The following is a 21,977-nucleotide window of genomic DNA, read 5'->3' as shown; positions in this document are numbered from 1 at the left end:
CTGTTAGCAAGCTGCTGATCCAGGGTCTTCTGCCCTGAAGCCATGTGAAACCAATCAACTCCTTCCTTTCCTCTGGGAAGCTTGAGTTGGGAGCAAGAAACTTGGTAGCAGATCCAGAAAGACTCCTTTATTCCAGGAGTCCAGGGTCTGCCTTGGTTTCCAGCACAAGATGGGCTGCTGGCTATGTAGGTGGTTGTGTGTGCCAACACCCAGCCAGGATGCATGTTGGTTGAGCATGTGTTCAATTCAGACCTCGTCTCACATGCACGTTTTTTGCACGTGATTTTTTGGAACCAAGATCTTTCATGTCAAAAAGGAAGGAGGAAGACAAACGAGAAGAGGGAGACAGCTAGAAATTAGATTAGAAAGTGTGAGACAGAGAAACAGAAAAAAAAATGGACAGACCCTGAAAAGAGATAAATGGACAGAAAGAGACCATGAAATAAGATATCACAGGGATAAGTGAGATAAATATACTGTGACTGGGATAAGCATAGGGAGAGGGAGTGAGGCAGAGAGAAGGACAGAAAAAGATAAATAAGATATAGATAGATATTAGATAGATAAATGCTAGTGACAGTGATAGACAATACACAGAAACACAGTGACAGAGATAAATGTTGACAGAGATAGAAATACATAAATAACAGGTACAGCAAGACAGACAGCTGAGGACAGAGATAAATAAGTGATTGCAAGATAGAGAGAAAGAGATGAATTATAGATAAATACATTAGAAGCAGATAAATAAATGATAGATTAGATAAAGAAAAAGATAAATGAAAGAGACAGGTAGATGTCGGGAAAGAGGGAGAAGGAGAGAAACAGAAAGAAAAGAGAGAGAGGAAGGAAGAAGGAAAGAAAGAGTAATAGACAGAAGGAATGAAAGAAATAAATATTAATAAAGAGACAGAAAGAAAGAGTAATAAAAAGAGAGAGAGAGAAGCTTTCCCATGATGGTATCTGAACACACAGCATGTACTGTCCTTGGCTAGGGAAGATCCTGGTTTGGAAGATATGAATTATATGCAAGTGCCAAGCAAGCTGGTATTTCTCTTGCTTGGGAGAGGGGAGAAGTCTGGGAGGGTAAACGAAAGCCTAAATATCTACAAAGGGTAAGAAAAAAAACCCAACAGCCAAATGGTCATACATGCCAGGACCAGGAGAGGACAAAACCTGCAGAGATGAACAGGTAGCAAAGGAGAATCCAGACAGCACAAACACCCCCAGGGGAATGAGAGAAAAGGGAGTTATTGGAGAAAGACACTGTCAACTCATGCAGATCTTCAGGATCAGAATCAGTGTGTGTGATTGAACACACAGCAGAAAGGTGCAGGCAAAGGAGGAGAGACCTGACCCACCTCCATATGCACAGGCAGCTTACAGCTGCACTAGAAGTGTGCGTGGAGCCAGGTGGAGTGGTGGGAAGGCACCCCAGATTCCAGACCTTCTCAGAGACACCTCTGCTGAGCGCAGAGCTGTCTGAGGTTGGTGTGACCAGTGTGACCCCCTTGGACGGGTAAGAAAAAATACCTCGGAGTCAAGGCTTAATCTTAATTAAAAGGCTAGGAGAGCTATGGGGAAATGGATAAGCAAAGTATAGGGGAAAATTAGGGGTGTTGCTTTCTTTTGGTCAGGGTTGAGAGTAAGGGCAGCCCACGCAAGTACATGCAAGCAACTAAGACACACAAATAAAACAGAAAGGAAAATAAATGGCCTAGTTCAATCCCCAAACCAGGTCACTTGTTGATTCTCACCTGTGATGTGCTCACCTGATCTACAAGCCATATCCACGTCCTTCTCAAAATCGGTCTGAAAGACAGAGAAAACAGAGGACATGGTCAAAAGGAGGTGGTGGGGGAAAGCAAGCCATTTGGAAAATACAAAAACCCACTTTAATTAGTGAGGCAGACACAACCATTGTGAGAAGAGTGGATGAGAGACGTTTTGCTTGGGCATTGAAACATGGCAAACAGACCACTTTTTTCCACCTGTGGCTTTTGAACCTCAGGCAGTGGTAAAGCTGTAACATTTTTTTTCAACTGGATTCATCTGCTCATCCATAAATTAATTCCTGGGCTGCCAGATTAAACTACCTCTCTGGAACACGTTTATGCACACTGCTAAAAAACAGGGGAGAAGTTCCTGGCCCAATCTGCCTTGGATATATCACCCCACACTTAGTCAAAGTGGATTCACCTTCACCCATTGAAAAGATCTGGGGATGCCACTGAGAACACTCCATACCCACTGGGCTTTCTTGTGATCTATCCCCAAGCCACATGAAGTGGAAACAAGTCTCTTCTTCTGAAACACTTAGCATATAAAATCAATGGTCCCTGCAGGCACAAAGGCTGAATAACTTTTTCAAGTGGTCTGTACAGCCAAATGAAACTCCTTTCTTCTCCCAGTATGAGTTAATCCCTTTTTCTAAAGCCTTTAGCAGATAACATTTCAAAGAACTGGATACACTGAGTCACAGTGGGCCATGAGTTTTCATGGACTAACGGAAAGGCCGCACACTAGCAAAAGGTAGAAGAGTTCACTGATTATTTCTAGCATCCTTTCAGAAAGAAGACACTTAATGTAATTGTAGTAATGTGATTAAATGCATTCCAATTTAATACTGAGAAAAATGTGAAAAAAAAGCTCCATCCCCCTCGGATAAACACTTTAATATCAGCAGGTTAAGATCCAAGAGTTTTTGAAGAGCTGGTTGAAGAATTATCTCAACCTTCTTGATGTTAATTTCTTAGTAAATTATTTAAATATAAAATCATTTTGAAAAGAGTAGAAAAGAAATAAGACTGAACTAATGTTTAAATGGGCAAGGGGGGTGACACAGAAAAATATAATCTCTTTTTCATGATAGGAATCCCAGAAAAATGTAACCAAACAGCCTGTACTAGTTCTACTGATAAATAAATAAAAGATAGGTTTATATTTAATAACAGTCAACAAGATTTTGTTGAAAACAGTTCTACTCAGCTAAGCTTCTTTTCGCTCATTGGGCAGATTTGGAGATTACTGGAAAAGGTAACGGCAAAAATGCCATCCTGCAAAGCTTTTGATTTCTTTGGTTATTTTACAACTCAGTCACTATAAAATAACATTGTACCTCTCTAATAATATCAGTGAGGAGTCATCATTCATGCTTAGATTCTGGAGCTTTTTGTGCCTGAATGTGAAGAAACTGATTGTAAGTTCTCTACTTCTCAACACATCCATCAACAGTGCAGAAGTAAATGTAATCTCATTGCTAAAAAACTTGTAGCTGACACAGAATTTTCAAGGTCGTTGATAATGAATGAAAACAGACAGTTATACAGAGACAAAAATCTGAAACTTCAGAATATAGCGCTCGGGATGGTGACAATAGAATAACAAATATAGCATCCACATTTTTAAAGGATGGTGAGAGTCTGAAGGGCATGTGGAAAAGGGTTATATAAATAATTTGAAAGCAAATGTCTTACAGAGGGAGAATAAAAAAGCTCCGTGTGTTAACTTATTGAAGGGAAGATTGAGACTGGATATGATTATGGTGTCTATTATTGAAGGAGCGAAAGTACTAGGCACGCAAGGGGCTTTCTAATTGCACATAAATAGGCATAGCAAGAACCGGTCTGAATATGAGAAGACTACGGATTTAAATTAGAAATGAGGCACCTGCTTTTAACAAACACCTATGAGGTGTGGTAGAATTATACATCTCTTGATGTCTTGACTTAAAGGTTGTGCTGTTTGAAAGGAGGCCTTGTACCCAAGCACAAGACTGGAAAAAAAAGCACCGTTGGTTTATGATATAGGTCTATTATTAACCAGACGTTTTTTGGAACTTGTTCAGATCTTGTGATTGTCCTGATGTCCTTACCCCAACCTCAGAAATCAAATTCCTCATATATCATCTACATCATAACACTGAAGCAGATGCAAAACAATTCCCCATAGCTTATTCTTCTACAGCCTTATCTAGACTTTTTGAAAAGGACTTACACAATGGGACCAAGGTTTACAGTGCTTAAACTATATTCCCAGTGAAGCAATATGAACAAGTGTGCTTTTGTGAGAAACTAATCCTTTTGAGACAGCATCTTTATAATAATGACCTAACACACTGTGATTAAAACAGTATTAAACTACTGCCTCCTAGCTTCGGCTAGGACAAGGCAGCATGATGGGGATGAAAAGGTCTGGAAGACCTGGGAGGTATGTTTTGGCTTTGTATTTTCTGGGAAAGAAAGGATTTCACCAAGATGTCTGGAAAACCTGGTGTGTAAGTTTGAGCCCCTTAATATTACAATGAAAAGAAACTATATTTTCGTGAAAGAGCCTATGCTAAGTGCTACGTTTGTTCAAGCGCAGGTTCAAAGGAAAAAAGAATGATTGCAAAATCTGTGATGGACAAAGATCTTCGTTTATCAGTTAGGAGTTAAAAATGCCCATAGCTCCCTTAATAATAGACTAGGTGGTTGTTTTCCCTACCATTAGCTGAGCATGTCCGTTCTGAAATGACCCCCCTGAGTCTCCATTGCCCTCTTCCTGACGATCTACTACTCGGCACTTCACAGCATCCTGGACCTGCAGGAACAAATGTATTTTCAAAAGTCAGGGTCAGAGAGGAATACCGAACCATATTAAATTCTGCTGAAGGAAAAAAAAAGTCCTTGGTAGATCAAAAGAAAGATGGATCCTACTTTAGTAGAATTCAGGCATTCATTTCAAATAGTTTGTATGATACATATCTCACTAGCAGAGAAACTCAAAGGTTTTACAGGTATCCTGGGTCACTGTGTTGGTCACTTCTAGTTGCTTGATTTATACAGGCAAGAATAAAAATGTCTTTTATTTTGCAGCTTGCAATAATTACAATGGAAGCTATTGCATAAATCATTATTTTGGGGTCTACGATGTCTGATTATGATCTTATATCAACTGTAATATATATCTGATCCAAAACCCACTGAAATCAATGGAAAAAAAAATGCCAGTGACTGCAATGGGCGTTAAATGCAGGCTCATATTCATAATGCAATTAGTTGAAGGAGTCTCAGCCACGCCAGTAGTGTAATTCCATTGATTTCATTGGCCCAACATAAGAAATTAATCTATTTTACTTAATTTAAAGGAGCTGTAAGACGATAAAATGAATGTTGAAAAAAAACCCCAAACCTTCCTGTCTGTTATTAATAGTCTATCCACTCAGTAGGATGAAAAGAATAAAAGAAACATAAAAGATTCGTCCTTCTCTTCCGTGATATAATTTACCATCTTAAATCTCCACAGGGAGGCTGGAAAGAATTTACTCAATTTCCTTGCTTGATTATTGCTAGCTTTCCTTTCTAGCTTGAATATCTAGATGCTAATGTCAACATACAATCATTCTGTAAATCTCAGTGCAAGTTGCCCCTCTTGAAATCAAACAAATAAATTGTTTTTCTTAATATTCCATTTTTGGAGGTGGGGTGTAAACATTCTGGAAATATTTATTATTCTGGAATAATCCTCCAAATTCCACTCTGCAGTACACTCAGCATGACAACCATTGATTCATCCCTCCTTCCCTCTGACCGATACTGTCACGGTCATTTTTGTGGTCACTGTCTACACAAAGGCAAAAGTTCATAGGATTAGAGGAGCTACCAGCCTGGCTACATATTTTTCAGATGTCTTCTATGGGAAGTATGTTGGTTAGATAAAAGAGAATGGTTCATTCATCTCACCTCCCGCCGTAGGATGCAATGGACCATAACGATGACAAAGCCCTCCAACGAGTCAAAGACAGCAAAAAGGATCTGGAAGAGCGCTGACCGCCGATCTGTGATTGCCAGAACTGCGGACATCCAGGTGAGAGCCAGAAGAGGTAGGACCACGCAGGAGCTCCAAAGGGATGCCCTGTCAAGGGAGAGGAAAAGAGAATTCAGGTCCACTTCAGCCTCACCCACTTCCACGTGGGATGCTAATTCAGCCTCCTGATCCCATGGGGCTTCAGAAGACTTCTTCAACAAACGTATACTTGTGCTAGACGTCTTCTGAGCCCCTGTCACAGGGAAGCAGGAAGGTGCTTTGCACACTCACACTACCAGAACAGGTGACACACATTTCTACGAGAGGGACTACTTTTCAATGGTGCAGTCATGCATAAAACTTGAGGTGGGGAGGAAGGATGCAGATACCTCACTCCCCCTTTCACACCCTTCCCACTCTATGTTACTAGTCCACAGCGATGGTGGTTCCCAAGGAGGGGAGACAAAATACAATCACTGTAGGTTGCCAAAGGGAAGGGGAACAGTTGCAGCAGAGACTGGTTTGTCACGATGGCTGTCGGTACTTGGGTTACAGACACTTGGACTTCCACAGCACATGGAAGACACCAACACTGGGGACATGTGTCACGGTTTCAAGTGACTAAAACAGAGAAGCATAGAGCTGATGTGGAGACTGATATTTTGCTGTTGCTCCCTTACTCTACAGCTGATGGTCCCTACAACACTACATCAATGAACATCAGGAGAATCGATACCTGACCCAGTTTTTCTGTGAATGGAAAATTTTCTGCTTTCTTGTGTGATCTCCCCAGCTGAATGCTTTGAAAAAAAATACAATTGTTTCTATATTTAGCAATTATTGTAAACAAGTTTAATCTTGGGTGGACATTCTGGGTTAAAATAACTTAAGATTCAAGCCTCTTCTTAATTCACAAGACAGAAAGCTGGACAAAACAGTTTTCTGTAATGCAAGTACTGCCCCATGAACCTCCACTTTATCTATGAATGATGGCTCTAGAAAAGGGAAAGCAGCTCTGTTCTCATGGACTATTTAGTCATTCAGCTCTCTGACCAAAAGGGGTCCCAAGCAATTTTAACAGCTTACTAGGGAGATTTTAAGATGTCAGTTATCCTATATATTTGGCAGCACTGGCGCACCAAGAGTACCAGGAGAATTTCTCTGTGGGCTTTTATCTAACAAATAAGAGTAGACCAATGCACAGGCTGAATAACAAGTTGAGCTTCAAGATTTTTCTGCGTAGAAAACCTCAACCTATATACTAACAAACAAATACAGGCAACACAATAAATTACAGGACAGATATCATGACACATGTTTTACAGTACTTACATGGGACTTGCTTACCATTTTCTGATATATGATCAAGATTTTAATAAAGTTTACTTGCTGATTATCCAGGTACCTCTCTCACAGATCTCAGTGAGAGTTTCACCTGAACAAAGCTGGAGCTTGGACACAGGTATGGACATCAGGATGTAACGCCCTGGCTTCAGTTAAGAGTTTTTCAAGGATTGTTACATCAGTTCTGCTGCAATGATCACATACTGAAGTGACAGGTTACTTTTATAGTCATAATGATACTCTGATTGCAAATATTTCTACAACCTGTCCAGACTGAGATGTGTTCCTTAGTGGTATTATTAAGCAATGTAATTTACCTAAGGGAGCATGTAAATGGAATATACTTTTTTTTTTTTTTTTTAACTCCCCAGTTAAAACAAGCATTATGAGACTTCCATGTAAGGTAAAGGTCATGACATAATCTGATACCTTGTAATTTTATACAAGATGACAAACTGAATGCTATTTAATGTCCAATATGAACTATAATTTCAAAGTATTATTTAAAAAAAAAAAAAAAAAAAAAAGCAGTAGCCAGACAGCCCTCAGCCAAACAACTCCTAAACAGAAGTTTTGATTCCACTTCTCCCTCGGACCTCTGAAATATGCCTCATTAAACTGAAACCTCTCTTTTCTATCATTTGCAGTGGCGCATTAATAAAACTGGCTAAGCAATAAGTGCAGCGAGAAAAGACAAATGAAAAGATAAGGTTTGCTCCATATCATGCCACTCTAGATGTGTCTTCCATGCAGGTATCAGCAAACACAACACGCCTGATGCATGACTTGATAGATTAAGTCATTTCAGTAGCACCAGCAAAGTCAACAGAGGCTGCTAGAAAAGGTCTGTGCCAGACAACTCAGCTTCCTGGAATTATCTGGTCTATGAGCAAACTCTTAATAAACACATATGTGTACATTACCACTACCAATGTGCAAACAAGAAACCTGGCAACCACATCTGAGAATGGATCTGACCTGTAAGTATCGGTCTGAACCAGCTATCTAGATTTTATATCCACTCTTGAAAAGAAATGCAACATTAGACTTTGCATCCAAGATTTAAATGCAGATTTGGGGTTGTAAGGAATGCTGCTGAGGAGGTAAATTGTTTCTCCTTAGCAAATGGTTAGATTTCAATCCACTGGCTTCAAAACCTGCTTAAAAAAATATGTAGACACCCTGCTTTAACAAGGCACTGCTTGAGTCTATTTGCTATCCAGGGCACAGATGCAATGAACCGTAACTACAGTGGGCTCCCTTCAGAGCTCCTGCTGTTGTCACTGGACTCAGTGAGCCCTTCCCAGCCCCTTGCTCTGTGTGTCTCCATATGTGCAAACTATTCAACTTTCTTCTGAGTCGAGACATCCTGAGGGGCTTCACCATTGCTCCCAACAAAAGCAACCTTAAACCATCACTTAAATCTCTGCCCTTCCAACCAGATGATGAAAGCATCACCTGCATTTCCAACTCAGATGATGAAAAGAGTATTATGCCATGTAATTAGCTGAAGTAAATCAGGATTTTCCCAACTGAGTTGTGCTGACTGACACCAGCTAAGAGTATGGCCTTTCTGCTCTCTTTGTGATTCACCTTGCAGGTGCCTTCTCAACAATATTCATGCCTTACAAACGTTATGGAAATTTTGCTTGACACTTAATGCATAATCTTTATTCTCAAGCAGCAGATGGCAACAGGTCATAGGAATGTAACTTACTTTAATTTCACTTTCAGAGTTCTGCTTCGCTTTTGAAATATTAAATTCAAAAAAAGCTCCATTTAAAAAAAAAAATCATATCAAGACTGAAATTTTAGAAGAAAACTCAGGGGAAGATAAGTGGGTTTCCTGTAACATTGCCCTTAATTCTACCTGCTGTGAGCTGAATTCTTAGCAGAACTCATATTTCTGCCATCTTTTCATCTGTCCCTTTTTTAGGAGGTACTGAACATTCTTGAAAGGTTCCAGAATAACTTACAGGACCTAAGAAGCTTCATGTTATGGTGCCATGTGATGTGAAATGAAATGATTTGTTATATAATGACATCGTGATTACCTAATGACTCTTCATTATGGATTATCTGCGATCAATGAATCCAGGATTTTTTTTTTTTTTTGCTTGAGACAAAGGAATTAGCTGGCAGATCCTCTTATTTGTCCTATACATGACAGCACTCATGATGAGTGACAGCAATATCAAGGGGATATCATTACACTGCATCGTGGAAGCATGATGCTGGTTTATTGTGTGACAACCATGACATGACAACGTTACTCAGCAGTACAGTTGTAGTGTCATGCTGTTCCTCCACACACCACGCTACTGCTGCATTGCAGAGGAAGGGCGTTACGTTGGGATATGGCAATGCCACAGCACGGTGCAAACCAATATGGTTACAATGGTGTGCGACAACACGGCCACACGATAACATTGTCCACAGCTTTATCTAGCATGGGAAAGACTTAGCTTTATGAAAGCACATAGCAACCCAGCTCTGGCAACTAGCAGATGATGTCTTTAGGTCAAAATGTCAAAAACTAGCTGTGGTTTTGTTCTGTAGCTAGCTGGCCGCTTTGAGAGTCTTCATCTTTGCAAAAGAAGCAGGATAAACTGATGGAACTTAGAAGATAGCAATGGAAAGAGCAAAAAATGTTTTTGGATACATGAAGAAAGATTGAGGCCTGCACCCTGACAACAGGCAAGTGCGGGGGGACACACCACACATGCCAACAAAGACGTAAAGGGCCATTATAAAGAGGTGATCAATTCTTCTCATTACTTAACACTGACAGGGCCGCCAGTACCATAAGCTAAAGAAGCAGCAGAAGGAAAAATGACTTTATAATTCAGAAAGCAGATCCTGGAGAGGAGCTCTGAAAAGGGAGATGGCAAGGGAGGGCTCCTTACATGCTGCACAGAGTGGTATGAGCTGCTCCACTATTCCTGCATCACAGGAGTTCTGCTACAGGAAAACCACAGTACAAGGATTTACTTTATTCATTCTCTCATGCTTTATTCCTCCTCTAACTTGTATTCCTTCTAAAAGCAAGAGTGCTGCTCCAATTTTAGGGACAGATTCAGAGAAACTCCCTTAACTCAATCCCCATGTAACCAAGATAGGAAATTTGTAATTAGAAAAGGGGGGACACTGTGCGTGCTCTTCCCATGCACAGGCAACACAGAAACGCAAGGTATTATTTCTGTTTTCTCCAAAAGGTGATTCATCTCTCAATTGCTGCAATGTGAACCACAGAACTAGGGGAACAGGAAATCAAATGCCTTTGAATAACACAGGCAGGTCATGAAGTAGCTATGGGCAGACTTCTTGATTATTCACCCCTAACAAGGGAAGCTGTTCTTTGACAGTCCAAGCAAGGACCTGCAGGGTCCAAGTATTATCCCCAGGTAAGGATACAATTTCAAATTCCTTGAACTATGAGAACAACGCTCTCCTGAGGAACAGTCTCCTTCATAAAACCAGCCATGCATGGAAATACTGATTCATATTAGTCCTGGCACTACAATACGGGCAGAAAATTGGACATCTAAGACTTCCTGAAATGACTTTGAGCCAAAAGAAAGAGCAAATCCCTTAGACGGGAGATTTGACACCAAGCTTCTGACGATGCATGAGAAGGGTCATGAGGACTCCCTGACATTGACTCTTGGGTGGGTTGCTTGCAAGAAGAATACACTGTGCCAGGGCCTTAGACTCGGGCCAGTCTCTTCCCTATGGTCAGAACTTGAGAGTTTGTATTTGTAATGAACTGCCTGGCAGGAATTCCTCCCTTCCTTCCTTCCTTCCTTCCTTCCTTCCTTCCTTCCTTCCTTCCTTCCTTCCTTCCTTCCTTCCTTCCTTCCTTCCTTCCTTCCTTCCTTCCTTCCTTCCTTCCATCCATCCAATAGCAGTCCCTGGTATCTGCAGTGGATATCCCTGTTCACAGCAAGTACAAAGAAACGGCATGCTCCCAAGATATTTTTTGCCTATCTCAGATAAAAAAATTTCACAGGTAGCAAAGACAAATTAATTATAAGGCAGTATTTCACAGATAGCAATAAAAGAAAGGAAATGTGGGAACAGAGGTCTTCCACTGGCAAAATATGCCCAGCATCTTCTCCAGAACAACCTAGAGGGAAAGGTTTTTTAACCCACACCTGTCAAGTCTAGCTAACCCTTAACATGTCATAGACATCCAAAGCTTTCCTTTTTAGCATTTCCTAGGTCAAGAAATTGCACAATTTCCAGTGTATATTTTTTTTTCATTTCTGTCATGATTACTACCTGCTCTCCCATGAGTGGTTTACCATGTTCTCCCTCAGTTACACATCCCCTTCTCTGACCCTTTCTCTCTTAGTCACAGATATTACCACAAAGAGTTGCTCAAAACTTATAGGATTTCCAAAAGACAAGAAAAATGGACAAAAGGATCTATCCTTTCATTCCATGTTATCCCAGAAACAAGCCTCTGAAGCTGAAGAGGGCAGGAGCAACCCCAGCAGGAACAAGGCAGGAACATCCTTGATGTGCTCTCTACCAAACAACTATGGTTAATTCCAGCTTGGAGAGGAGCCAGGAATTCTCACAGCATCTGATTTATGTTACAAGACTTCAAAACTGAATGGCAAAGCTGGTCCAACATCTGGGATGAAGGCCAGCAGAATGGTGGCAGTGGCATGAAGCATAATCAGGGCTTTGCCTTACTGACCACCTCATTTACAATTGGTTTGGAGGAAGAAAAGCAGAAACAGTTCAGCTGCAGAATGAGTGGACGACAAGGGTAGATGAGGGCTGAGTGAACAAACTCGTGTGTTACTCAGTGGTCCATTTGCAAGGACAAAAGCATAGGACACTTCAGGACAAACAACAAAACCAGTACTGGAATTTATCATCTAAGGTATTCTATCTGCTGGGAAACAAAAGATATATCCTCTTACAAGAGCCCTCCATTCCTATCAAACCATTTAAATTAGAAAAGCAGGATAAGTAGGAGACCTGGATTTCATATCCCTTTTTTTTCTGATTTGAAGATGAATCAGAATACGTGATTTATGACAGAACAATGTAAGACAATATGGGAGGAGGATTTGAGATAGCTTTATTTTTTAAATGAATCTACTGTGAAGAGAAAGCCTCTCCTATTTAACAGTCTAATTTATTAATAGTAAAGCTTCTGCTGGTTTAGCATTCCTCTGCAGTCGCAGGAAACTGAAATGCAGTGACCTGCTAATTCCAGGCTTGTGGTACACGTGTCTGGACCAATGCCATCTCACCATCTCAGCTGGGCGCTGTTGCAAAAGGTAAGTAAACTTCAACAGCAAAAAATAAATGAGATTTTGTTTAGTTTTTTGCATCTCATAGAGACTGACAGCTCTTAATAGAGGTGATTGCATGTTCTCTTTTTCTAACAACAATTGGTTGCTTTTCAGAAATGTACATTTTTCCCTAAACTCTTTTGGATTTTATATAAGTGCCTCAGTTTTCAGAAAAAAAAAAAAAAAAAAAAAAAAAGGAAAAAACCTTGTGTTTTGATTTTATTTTCTATTTCTACATTTTGAGATTTGGCACTCAGCTGTTTATTTTTGTTTGGATTAATTAAAGGTAGGAGTTTTCAAATTGCAGATATCTAGATCTGAGACTGTTTCTTTCACACATTTTACATATATTACTTTAGACATCAAAACCAAAATACAGCATCACTTGGAAATGATGTAGGTAATAAAATTTCAAAAAGGGAAGGAAGGAAGAAAGGCAAGCCTTCCCTCATTGCTCTTCCTCCTACCTTAACCTTTGAGAAAAAAAGCCAACTATATAAATAGCAACAATTGCTCTAGCAGAACAAAGCAATGGCATTTTAATAATTTTTTTATTTCTTACTAATTCCAGCGGCATCTAAGAAGAGACTTAACAGCATTTGACTTTTGTAACAGAGCTATGAAATGCTTTAAGATTTTGAGAACTAATTCCGAGTGCTTTTAGGGGTCCAAAAGAGGTAGTCGACACTTATCAAATCAGAACTGCAGCCCCATGAGGTATTAAACTTAACTCTAGCTTTTTACAAGAGAAAAAAACACTTAGAAGTGATTCACCAACTCACTTAAATCATACTCAATGCTCTGCAGCTTCTGGAGTAAAAAACTCAAGGACATGCTTAAGTGTTTGACAAAGCTGGAGTTTGAGGCCCCTGTCTGCCATCAAAATTAATGGGAACCACATCTTTAAGTCTCTAACTCCAAGAACTAAACTAAATGGGGGCATTAACATATACCCAGCTTCCAACAAATGAACAGTCCCTTTGTCTTCCATGGGCTGCTCACATGCTTAAATCTAGGCATGTCATAAAGTGCTTTTCAGGATCCAGCCATTCAGCTTTTGCTCAGGGGATGTTGCAGGAGCCCTACACTACTCATGGCCCACAGAATGAGGTCAGGGAAAGTTGGGGATGTGGGGAGGTGGGCAGGGACATGGGGAGAGAAAACAAACAAGGGCTGGTGAGTGCAGGGAAATGAGAGAGGGAAATAAAATAAATTAAAAATAAAAGAAAGTGGAAAGAAAGAAAGAAAAGAAGTTGAAATTAGAGGAACTAACATGGCGTTACTGGTGGCTGTGGCCGAAACTTCAGCAGAAGAAACTACTCCACACTTGGAACATTTGAGCGTCATGCCGTAAAGGGGCACTGCCATCTGACTGCAATTAAAACCAAAAGACTGAAACAAAACAAAACACTTTGCTTATGAACACAAACGTAGAAAGGAAAGGGAAAGAGAAGCCAAAAGAAAGAAAGAACAAAAGAAAGGAAGAAAGGAGAAAGGGAACCAACCAACCATACCCAGTTTGAAAAGAGAAATGAAAGACAGGCAGGAATAAAACTCTCTCATCTGTACCACTCCAGATGCAGGAAATGGGAAAAATGTACAATTCAGAGACATGTTGGTGCTGCTGGAGAGGGTGGAACTGTGTTGGTGAATGCTTTTCCAGATTCAGGGTATCTCTCTCTGGCACCCACGGAAGAGAAACCAGTACTGCTCTCCCAGTCTCCACCTCCTTCTTTTGGTTTGTTTTTGAAATTGCTCTTTTCCCTCCTGGCCTTTTTGCTCCAAAACAAAAAAGGTGGCAGGGTTGTACAGTAGAAGGCAAGAAGTAGGGCTGTGGGGACTGTTTCTGTTTATCTTCTTTCCTAAAGCAGTGCAAGGTATAAGTCATATGTTTTCTCCACTGGCCCCTGTGTGCTAATCCTCGCCTCGGTGGGGATTCCCACACGGCAGCTGACGCTACCAGGGGAAAGGCAACTCTGGTTGCTTAATCTGTGATGGAGGACATGCAGATGGGACTGTTTATGTCCTGAAAGTTAACCATGAGCTTGGGTGTTTTGTAAGACCATCAACTTGCCCTGAAGGGAGCTGGACTGGCTGACTACTTTTGAGACATTTCTTCCCACAGATCTTGTTTTGGAGCTGAAAACGTCTTTGGGATGAACCCTGAGACTTATTCACATCAGTTGCTCCCACTTTTTCTGGATGGGATCAACCACAGAACCAGGCCATTGTGGGCTGCTGGTATAAGGGGCTGCAGGGATGTGCTAAAGGGCATGTCCTCATGATTTTTAGAAGATGACGTGTGTGAACCCACCTAGCTGACAAGCCAGCTCTTACTCAGGAGCCCAGAAGCCACATTAGCTTGGCATTGGCCCTGTTTCTTCCCAGAATTCACTAGTTTGTGTGCACTCTCTGATTTGCACAGACATCCACATCAAATCTGGCTTAAGAAATGGGCAAGAGTCTGCAAAACATCCTACAGACCTACACGCAATGCCTGATATTAGAGAAGGCATGAACATCACTGCCAAAGGAGAGTAGGTCTGTCATTCTTGGGTGATGGAAGTGCAGCTGGTGGGGGGTGATGTTTGCAGGTATGAAAGGTTGGGGCTTTTACAGCCCTACACTGCCTGGGAGAGAGATTAGGAAACTTGACAGATTGTTTCTTAGCTTTTATAGCTTTGTGTTCAGTCTCACTGCAAAAAGGACATCCCCATGAACACCAACACAGCAATATCAGTAGGCCTAGTGGCCCACTTTCAAGTGGCTATTGATTAGTTCTTTAATTAGCTACAGTGACATAAGCCATTACTCCCTTCCAGAATAATGGCTAAGGTATCCCACAGAAACTTTCAGCCTTCAGACACAGAGAAAATTAACTCCTGTGTCAATAGGTACGTATCTTCCAGGAAGGATGGTGTAAATCCAGTGAGGACAATGGCTGAACCAAAGATAAAGTGGGTCTTGAGAGGCATTAAGTGCACGACCCTTAAAAAAGGACAGCTTATCCCCAGATCTATAAGCCACAAAGAACAGATAAGCAGAGAGACAGAAAGAGGCAGAGATAGGCAGCAAAAAGAAAGTAGACTGATTTGAGGAATTTGATGGAAAACTATACCAGAAAAAACATGAATGACACTGAATCACAAAGAACTGGCCAAAAGACCACTATAACACACAACTGTAACTGTTGTTGGATGTATTTATGCAGAAAGTTTTAAGCAGTAGGCACAGATGTGGATACATTTATATTCTAATTTGTTCTTGTTGGGGGCATGAGGTTGTTAATATATTGAATTTCCGTAGCAAGTTTATATTGGTGCCTGTATGTTTGAAAGGGTAGCTAATGAAATAATCACAGTGAATAATGCATTAATTTAATTTAGCTTTTTCTGCTTCCTAAATATCCACAAACAGCTCACAGACTCATCTGGTGTGTTCACTGGAGCCTGGACTTTGCTACCTTTTATTGAACAGTGCTTTACACCACACACGGCCCAAAGAGCAGGAGCACTGCTTCCAACATGAAACATTCCCAGATGAAGGGCAATCCAGATCTGTTCCTATTTTAATGTAGTTATTATCTTTCCAATTACTTTCTTCTCTATGCACTGACAATCCAGCTCTGTTACACCCCGCCAGGACAGTCGCGCAGAGAATATTTCACGCAAGGTATCGGGGCAAACTTTCTCAAGTCCTCTCTATAATCAACGGAGAGATAAAAGACGTAAAGGTCCTCTAAGGGGCAAGTTGGAACAACTAAACAAGTCTCCTGTCTCTCTCCAGTAGTTACAGAGGAAGCCTAGGGAGATTAAACTCAGCAGGCTAAATTAAGCCTTTGTGAATATACCCTATAGTCTCATTCTTCTTCCCTGGATGCGTGAGCACACAAATGCTTCTGAAATAAACGCTGGCTGAATAAATTTAAAATTCATTTTAAAGGCTCCTGCGACTGACATTAAAACATTTGGTTTTAGTAGCACTCCTGTCAACAGAGCTCAAACACTGTCAGTGTAGCTGACCGCGAACAGAGACCGTTCTGCTGGGAGACACTTGTGTCGTTTTCTCCCGTGCCCGGACAGGAGTTGGGGCAGTTGTGTGTGTTTCTCCAGCTCTCCAGGTAATCACACCCAACTCTCAACAGCCTGGTTTTGTGATATATCTATAAAGTCATTGCCATTAGAAACGTTTTCTGACAGATGTGACAACAGTAATCATAGCAATTTCCTCTGCTAAAGTACAGGGCAAAACCTATTGTGTCTCATGTATTATTTCATGGGAACTGTTAGCACTGATTTATTTGTGCCAACCGACCTGCAGTATGTGTGCTGGGCTCCTCTTAGTGTTCAGCAGGTCTTTTTTTTTTCCCTCTCTTTGTTTTTCTTCCCTTTGTTTTTGCTTTTGCAACACTGAACCATACTTCTTGCCTCTGCTAAAGGAAACACGTTTCTTTATACCATCTCCTCAGATCCAAACATCTCCAAGGCCGTTACTCAGTCTGATTATCTTCAGATCTACCTTCCAACACGGTTCCCAAGCCCAGGCCAGAAGCGGCTAGCTAAAGGGAAGGGGCACCAGAGCTCTCAAAAGTGCTTCCGCACTCTCAGCGGGTGCACTTCGAAAGGAGAACAAAATCATTGAGCACAGAGAAGGCTTAAAAGTGCTGCACACACACACACGGACACGAAAGAGGGGGGAAAAAAGAGAAAAGAAAGAAAAAACAAAGAACATCAGAAAAATGACTTTTTTTTTTTTTTGCTTTGTAGGTTTTGTTTTCAGAGTACAGCTATGCATGTGATCAATAACCAGCTGCTATGTATTAAACAAGGTCATTTTTTATGCAATTTAGATTAGAGAGGGAGACACTGAGGGACAGTAACTGCTCTGCTAATCCAGTAAGCCATTTATTGCAGTGCTGACTTTCAAGTGAAATCATCTTGCTACAGACTCTGCCTGCAGTTCAGGTATTTTCTTGAGTTCTCTCTTTGTAAAGAAGGCATCACCCAGAATAAAGCGTCAAGCAATGTTACTTCTTCACAAGTACCTGTCCACTTCTTTAAGGTCACTTCTTTGTGTACCTGTTCAACCCAGCAGCAACCAATACCTCTGATCATCCAAACGCACTTAAGTCCCCTCTTATTATCATGACCATGGCACTGCTCAGGCATCGAGATGCCCCTCTTTGCTGCACCAGGGGACCACACCGCTCAGCCATGACAACCCTGCTGATAAAACGTGAACCTTAACAGGTTCCTGTGTTTCTCCTCTGGCTGGATAAGAGCTTGCTTCTCCCCTCAGTTTTGCTGCCATTGCTCAGTTAAAAACCACTTCCACCAGAACTACTGAATAGTGCAATGACAGGAATATTGAACTTCATTTGTACTTTCTGCCTCTACCCTCTGAGACCCAATTTTAGGGCCCAAGGCTTTTGCAGCACCACAGTGGATAAAGCAGCTTATCCTCTCTGTGAAGCCTAGAGGTGCAGCAAACAAGGCAACAGGTACCCATGCTCTCTCCACTTTTAGAGATAGGGTATATCCTATATCCTCTCCACTAGCCTCCTAAGGCTTTAGGTTCTGCCTGGAGCCATGGTGCAGAGGCACCAGAACACCTCTTGCCCTCCTTGTCTCTTTGCAAACAACTTCTTCCTTCAAGAATACAATCGTTACCCACAGTGATAAATCAAATGTCATTAATGGACAAGTGAGAGCACACAACCCTGTTTTTCCTAGCAGCAGGTAAGGAGATAGTTTCTCTGAGTGCAACAGCAAGCCAAGTAAGGCAGAGGAAAATAACATACTAATATCAGCAGCCAGGCTGACCTGTGCATTTGATTTGACTCAGTATCAGCATGGCATTTCTGTCCTTTGCTTGGAGCATGGCATAGCTCAGGGACAAAGTCTGAGCTAAGAGGCTAAAGACTCGTTTCTAGAAATGAAGATGAAGGGGGTTTCATCCTGCTTGAGCCAACGACACTGTCAACAGAGTTTGGAAGTAACCCCACAGAGAGCCCTGCATGGTAGCTGCTGCCCCACCAACCCCTAGTGAGACCAGAGTGATAAAAACTGTGGAGTCAGCTCTTCAATTTATACTACAAAGAGAACCATGTAATGCAAGCCCCAGACTTCAGGGATGGAGGTTGGGGTGGTGGTGGTGGAGAAGATAAAGAACCTCAGGTGTCATCTGAAACTTTTCTTGTAGAAGAGGTATCTTTGCTTACCAATCCTCCTCTTTACACATCCATCCATCTACTAATATGTTCACTGCTAGACCTCCAAAGACCTTTTCCTTAAAAGTACCACATACCTTTGCTGTCCCTCGGCCACCTGCCACCCATTAGACATGACTTCTCTGTTACACAGCCCTTGCCATGTGTCACACTCAGCAATGATGAGTCCTCTGATCCAGCTGCTGTCTCTAGATATTAGTGAGAAGAGTCACTTTGCTCTCCCTAGTCTTTGGGAGGATACATCAGCCTAGGTTGAGGCCATTTTAACAAAGAGATGAACTTCTAACCTTCCTCCATAGTAACACAGTGCTGCTTCTTGGATCTTTTGTCTGCTGCACTGAATGACAAGGCAGAGATATTAAACCAACTGGGTTTTGTTCTTTCATTTTGTTTAAATCTGCTTTTGTTTTTCCTTTGCATTGCCAATCTCTCTTTGCCCTCTTTGCCTGGTTATTGATCACAACCCTTGGGTGTTTTTGTTTTGTTTTTTTTTTTTTTATTCTTTACTTAGATGTATTGATAAGGCATACCCTGCCCGTTCCTTCAGTTTCTTATCTGTTATTCCATCTTTGGATACAAGTTTGTTAAAAACCAGAATGCCAATAACCATGTTCACCTGTCGAAAGAGAAACAACACACAATTTTGTTCTCAAGTGGGTCAGGTTAAACTTGGTAGCACAGAAGGAAAAAACCCAACATTTGACAAGCTAAGTCCTTCCCATTTCTCCTGAAGCCACTGAAGCCCATTTCTCCCCTCTCCACCCTGTCCCACCTCCCCAGGCCATGCATCAGTGAGTTCAGGAGAGCAGAATGCAGCTGGCAGCAGATCAGAGAGGTCTCCATGAACCAGGACAGGACTATAAAGTGCTCAGATTACTGCAGGGCTGTTTGAAGCCCAATGCATGCTTGAGGTCTAGCAAGGCAAACTCCATGCACGAGAACAATTTTTCAGGGTAATACAAATAGAAAGTGGCCAATACAGGGGAAATCAGGGGGTTGACACTGGCTACTTTCAAAAGTGTGTTCTGGAGTCTGTGCTACCAAAGCAGCAGCATTAAGAGGATGGGGTGCTGAGCTGCAGACAGCTTGTCATAGTTCTTGCTCGGTGCTGCTCTCAAAATAAGAGGTGGAGGGGCACTGGAGCAAGTAGAAACATCAGCTACTATGGTGGAATGTCTTGGGAGATACTGCAGATGGCACAACACATAGATTAGCCATCTAGTCATTTCCAAAAGAATCAGTGGGCAGAACAACTGCATGCAGTCCTTGGATCTGCTTTGCTAGGGTGAGAGCATGGATGTCTGCATCAATCGGGTATAAATATTCACACTGAAATACAGGCTGTACAGAGCTGAGGCCTTGCAAAGTGATCCTAAACTCCTCACTGTGCCTTTCTGACTGCATTCACTGCTGCCAGCTGCATCTGTTTTACAAACCTCACCCAAACCTCAGCAACCTCTGAATGTGAACACATTAGTGACACATGAGCACCACCCCTCTTCATGGAGGCACAGCACTGATGGTGGAAAAAAGTGACACTCTCCCAGTTTTGCTGTTAGTGAAACATCTGTTGTTGGTAGAACGATGTGCTAGATGCTGCTTTTGCATGTTGGGCTTGCAGGGAAATATTTAAGGCCAGCCAAATTCAGAGACGTGCAACATCACATGTTAGCTGAGAGCCTTGGTAAGTTTAATAGACCCTTGAGAGATGGTCCTAAGAGACACCTAGTACAACACCTAGTCCAAAGGAAGGGAGATGTCTGCTCACACCCAGCCTCCATCTAATTGCCTAAATCATCCTCAAGAATGAGCAATCTTTCCAACTTTGGATTGCTGGTTTCAACAGGACACGACCCAGCTCACTGATGTGGAGTCCACAGCTGGGAATAAATGGAAGATCTCACAAATAGCAGTTATTTTCTTGTGCATCAGCTGCTGGGTCAGTGGAGTACTTTCCACAGCTGCGAGTCCATTTCTAGAGCTCACCATGGTATTGTTTTAGAGAAACAACACTGGCAAGTCAGACGCAGTAACTCAGCCAAGGATCAGCAGGAAATCAAACCCTAGTTATGTGCTTGGAGAGAGAGAGTCCTTTCAATTCACTGATCCTTCTTCACTGTGCTGGAGGCTGATAAGTGCAAGAGAGACTTTTCTTTAAGGTGCAGCAAGGCAGTAGGAAAGATGAGGTAAAGGTGCGGCAGGCTGGATCGCCACAACACAGTGTGTATCCTCATGCATATATAGCAGGGGAGATGACAAAGTGTAGCTCTCAAGATTGTTTTAATAAATAAAAGCTATTTCATCCAGTACATTGATCATCATGATCAATGTCCTGCTCTGATCCTGGCTCCGTTTCTTTACAAAGTCAGGGATATAACATGAGCGTGCTTCTAAACACAGCCACTCTTAATAACACACAGTGTAGCTTTACTTCCTTATCTCTGGAATGTGCTCCAGAAGCAAAGACACAGGTCTGAGATTCAGCCTTTGAGATAACCAGTACCTGCTGACTGATGACTCTGTCCTGACTTGACCATGCCATGAGCCTCTCCCTGCAGTAACCCATTGCCTTCAACCTGCACACAATTATCACCAGGCTGCTTCACCTGAGCTAGGTGAGTAAAACTGCTTGCAACAGCTCTGCATTTCAGGTTGCAAGGATTTTTAAGACTGTTAGTGGACTGATTGCAAGTTGCAAATATTGCTGACACTTCAGGTCAACCACCTTGAGAATATTATTTTCAGTAAAGATATTCTCCAATCCAAAGGCCTTTTTCCAATGTGGAGAGTGTAGAGGAAGAAGGTTACTACAGGTAACAGAAAAATCATGTTGACAGGAGAACTGCAGTACAGAGATGCTTGAACGGCTTAGGAGGAGTGACCACAAGTCTAGTTTGGCCAGGGCTAAGACAGAGGTTACAAGCGCAGCTGCAGCCAAGTCAACTATGTGCAAAGTCACTTGGGTATCTATATATCATAGTCATCAGAGGTTTGGATGAGAAGAGCTCAGGCACAGAGCCAAGTTCCACGTTGCTCTGTGCACCTCTGCACAACAGCAGCTGTATTGTGTCTGGAGCAAACCTGTCCTGAGAGCAGCACAGCTGCATATCCCCTGTAGAGCCCTGCAAGAGCCTGACTGTCCTCATGCTGAGCCAGGTGGACTGTCCCTCCACTGCTGACGTGGTCAACCTGAAATCAGGACAATGTACCAGTCCTGTGGACAGGGCAGGCTTGAGAACTGTGTGTTCAACTTCTGGGTCTGCTAAAAGTCACAGTGTGACTTATTGAATTTATCTGTTTCCCAG

The 21,977-nt window shown here is 41.9% G+C and overlaps 1 protein-coding gene across 5 annotated transcripts in view; it reads right to left on the bottom strand.

The window, feature by feature from the left end:
- The window catches only part of ADGRB1 (adhesion G protein-coupled receptor B1), a 283,323-nt gene that overhangs the window by 20,320 nt on the left and 241,026 nt on the right, over positions 1-21,977 (bottom strand). For 2 of the 5 annotated variants that reach the window (XM_074888979.1, XM_074889003.1), the window contains exons 24-28: positions 19,203-19,288; positions 13,717-13,815; positions 5,724-5,895; positions 4,486-4,581; positions 1,773-1,812 (exon numbers count right to left, since the gene is read on the bottom strand). In XM_074888979.1, coding sequence (XP_074745080.1) covers positions 1,773-1,812; positions 4,486-4,581; positions 5,724-5,895; positions 13,717-13,815; positions 19,203-19,288 — 493 coding nt within the window. Of the gene's footprint in view, positions 1-1,757; positions 1,813-4,485; positions 4,582-5,723; positions 5,896-13,716; positions 13,816-19,202; positions 19,289-21,977 lie in introns of all 5 variants that reach the window. The other 3 variants (XM_074888977.1, XM_074888990.1, XM_074888997.1) reach the window with 3 other exon arrangements.

Source organism: Strix uralensis, chromosome 1, assembly GCF_047716275.1.
Source record: "Strix uralensis isolate ZFMK-TIS-50842 chromosome 1, bStrUra1, whole genome shotgun sequence".
NCBI lineage: Eukaryota > Metazoa > Chordata > Aves > Strigiformes > Strigidae > Strix > Strix uralensis.
This window is presented reverse-complemented; position numbering and strand designations above follow the sequence as displayed.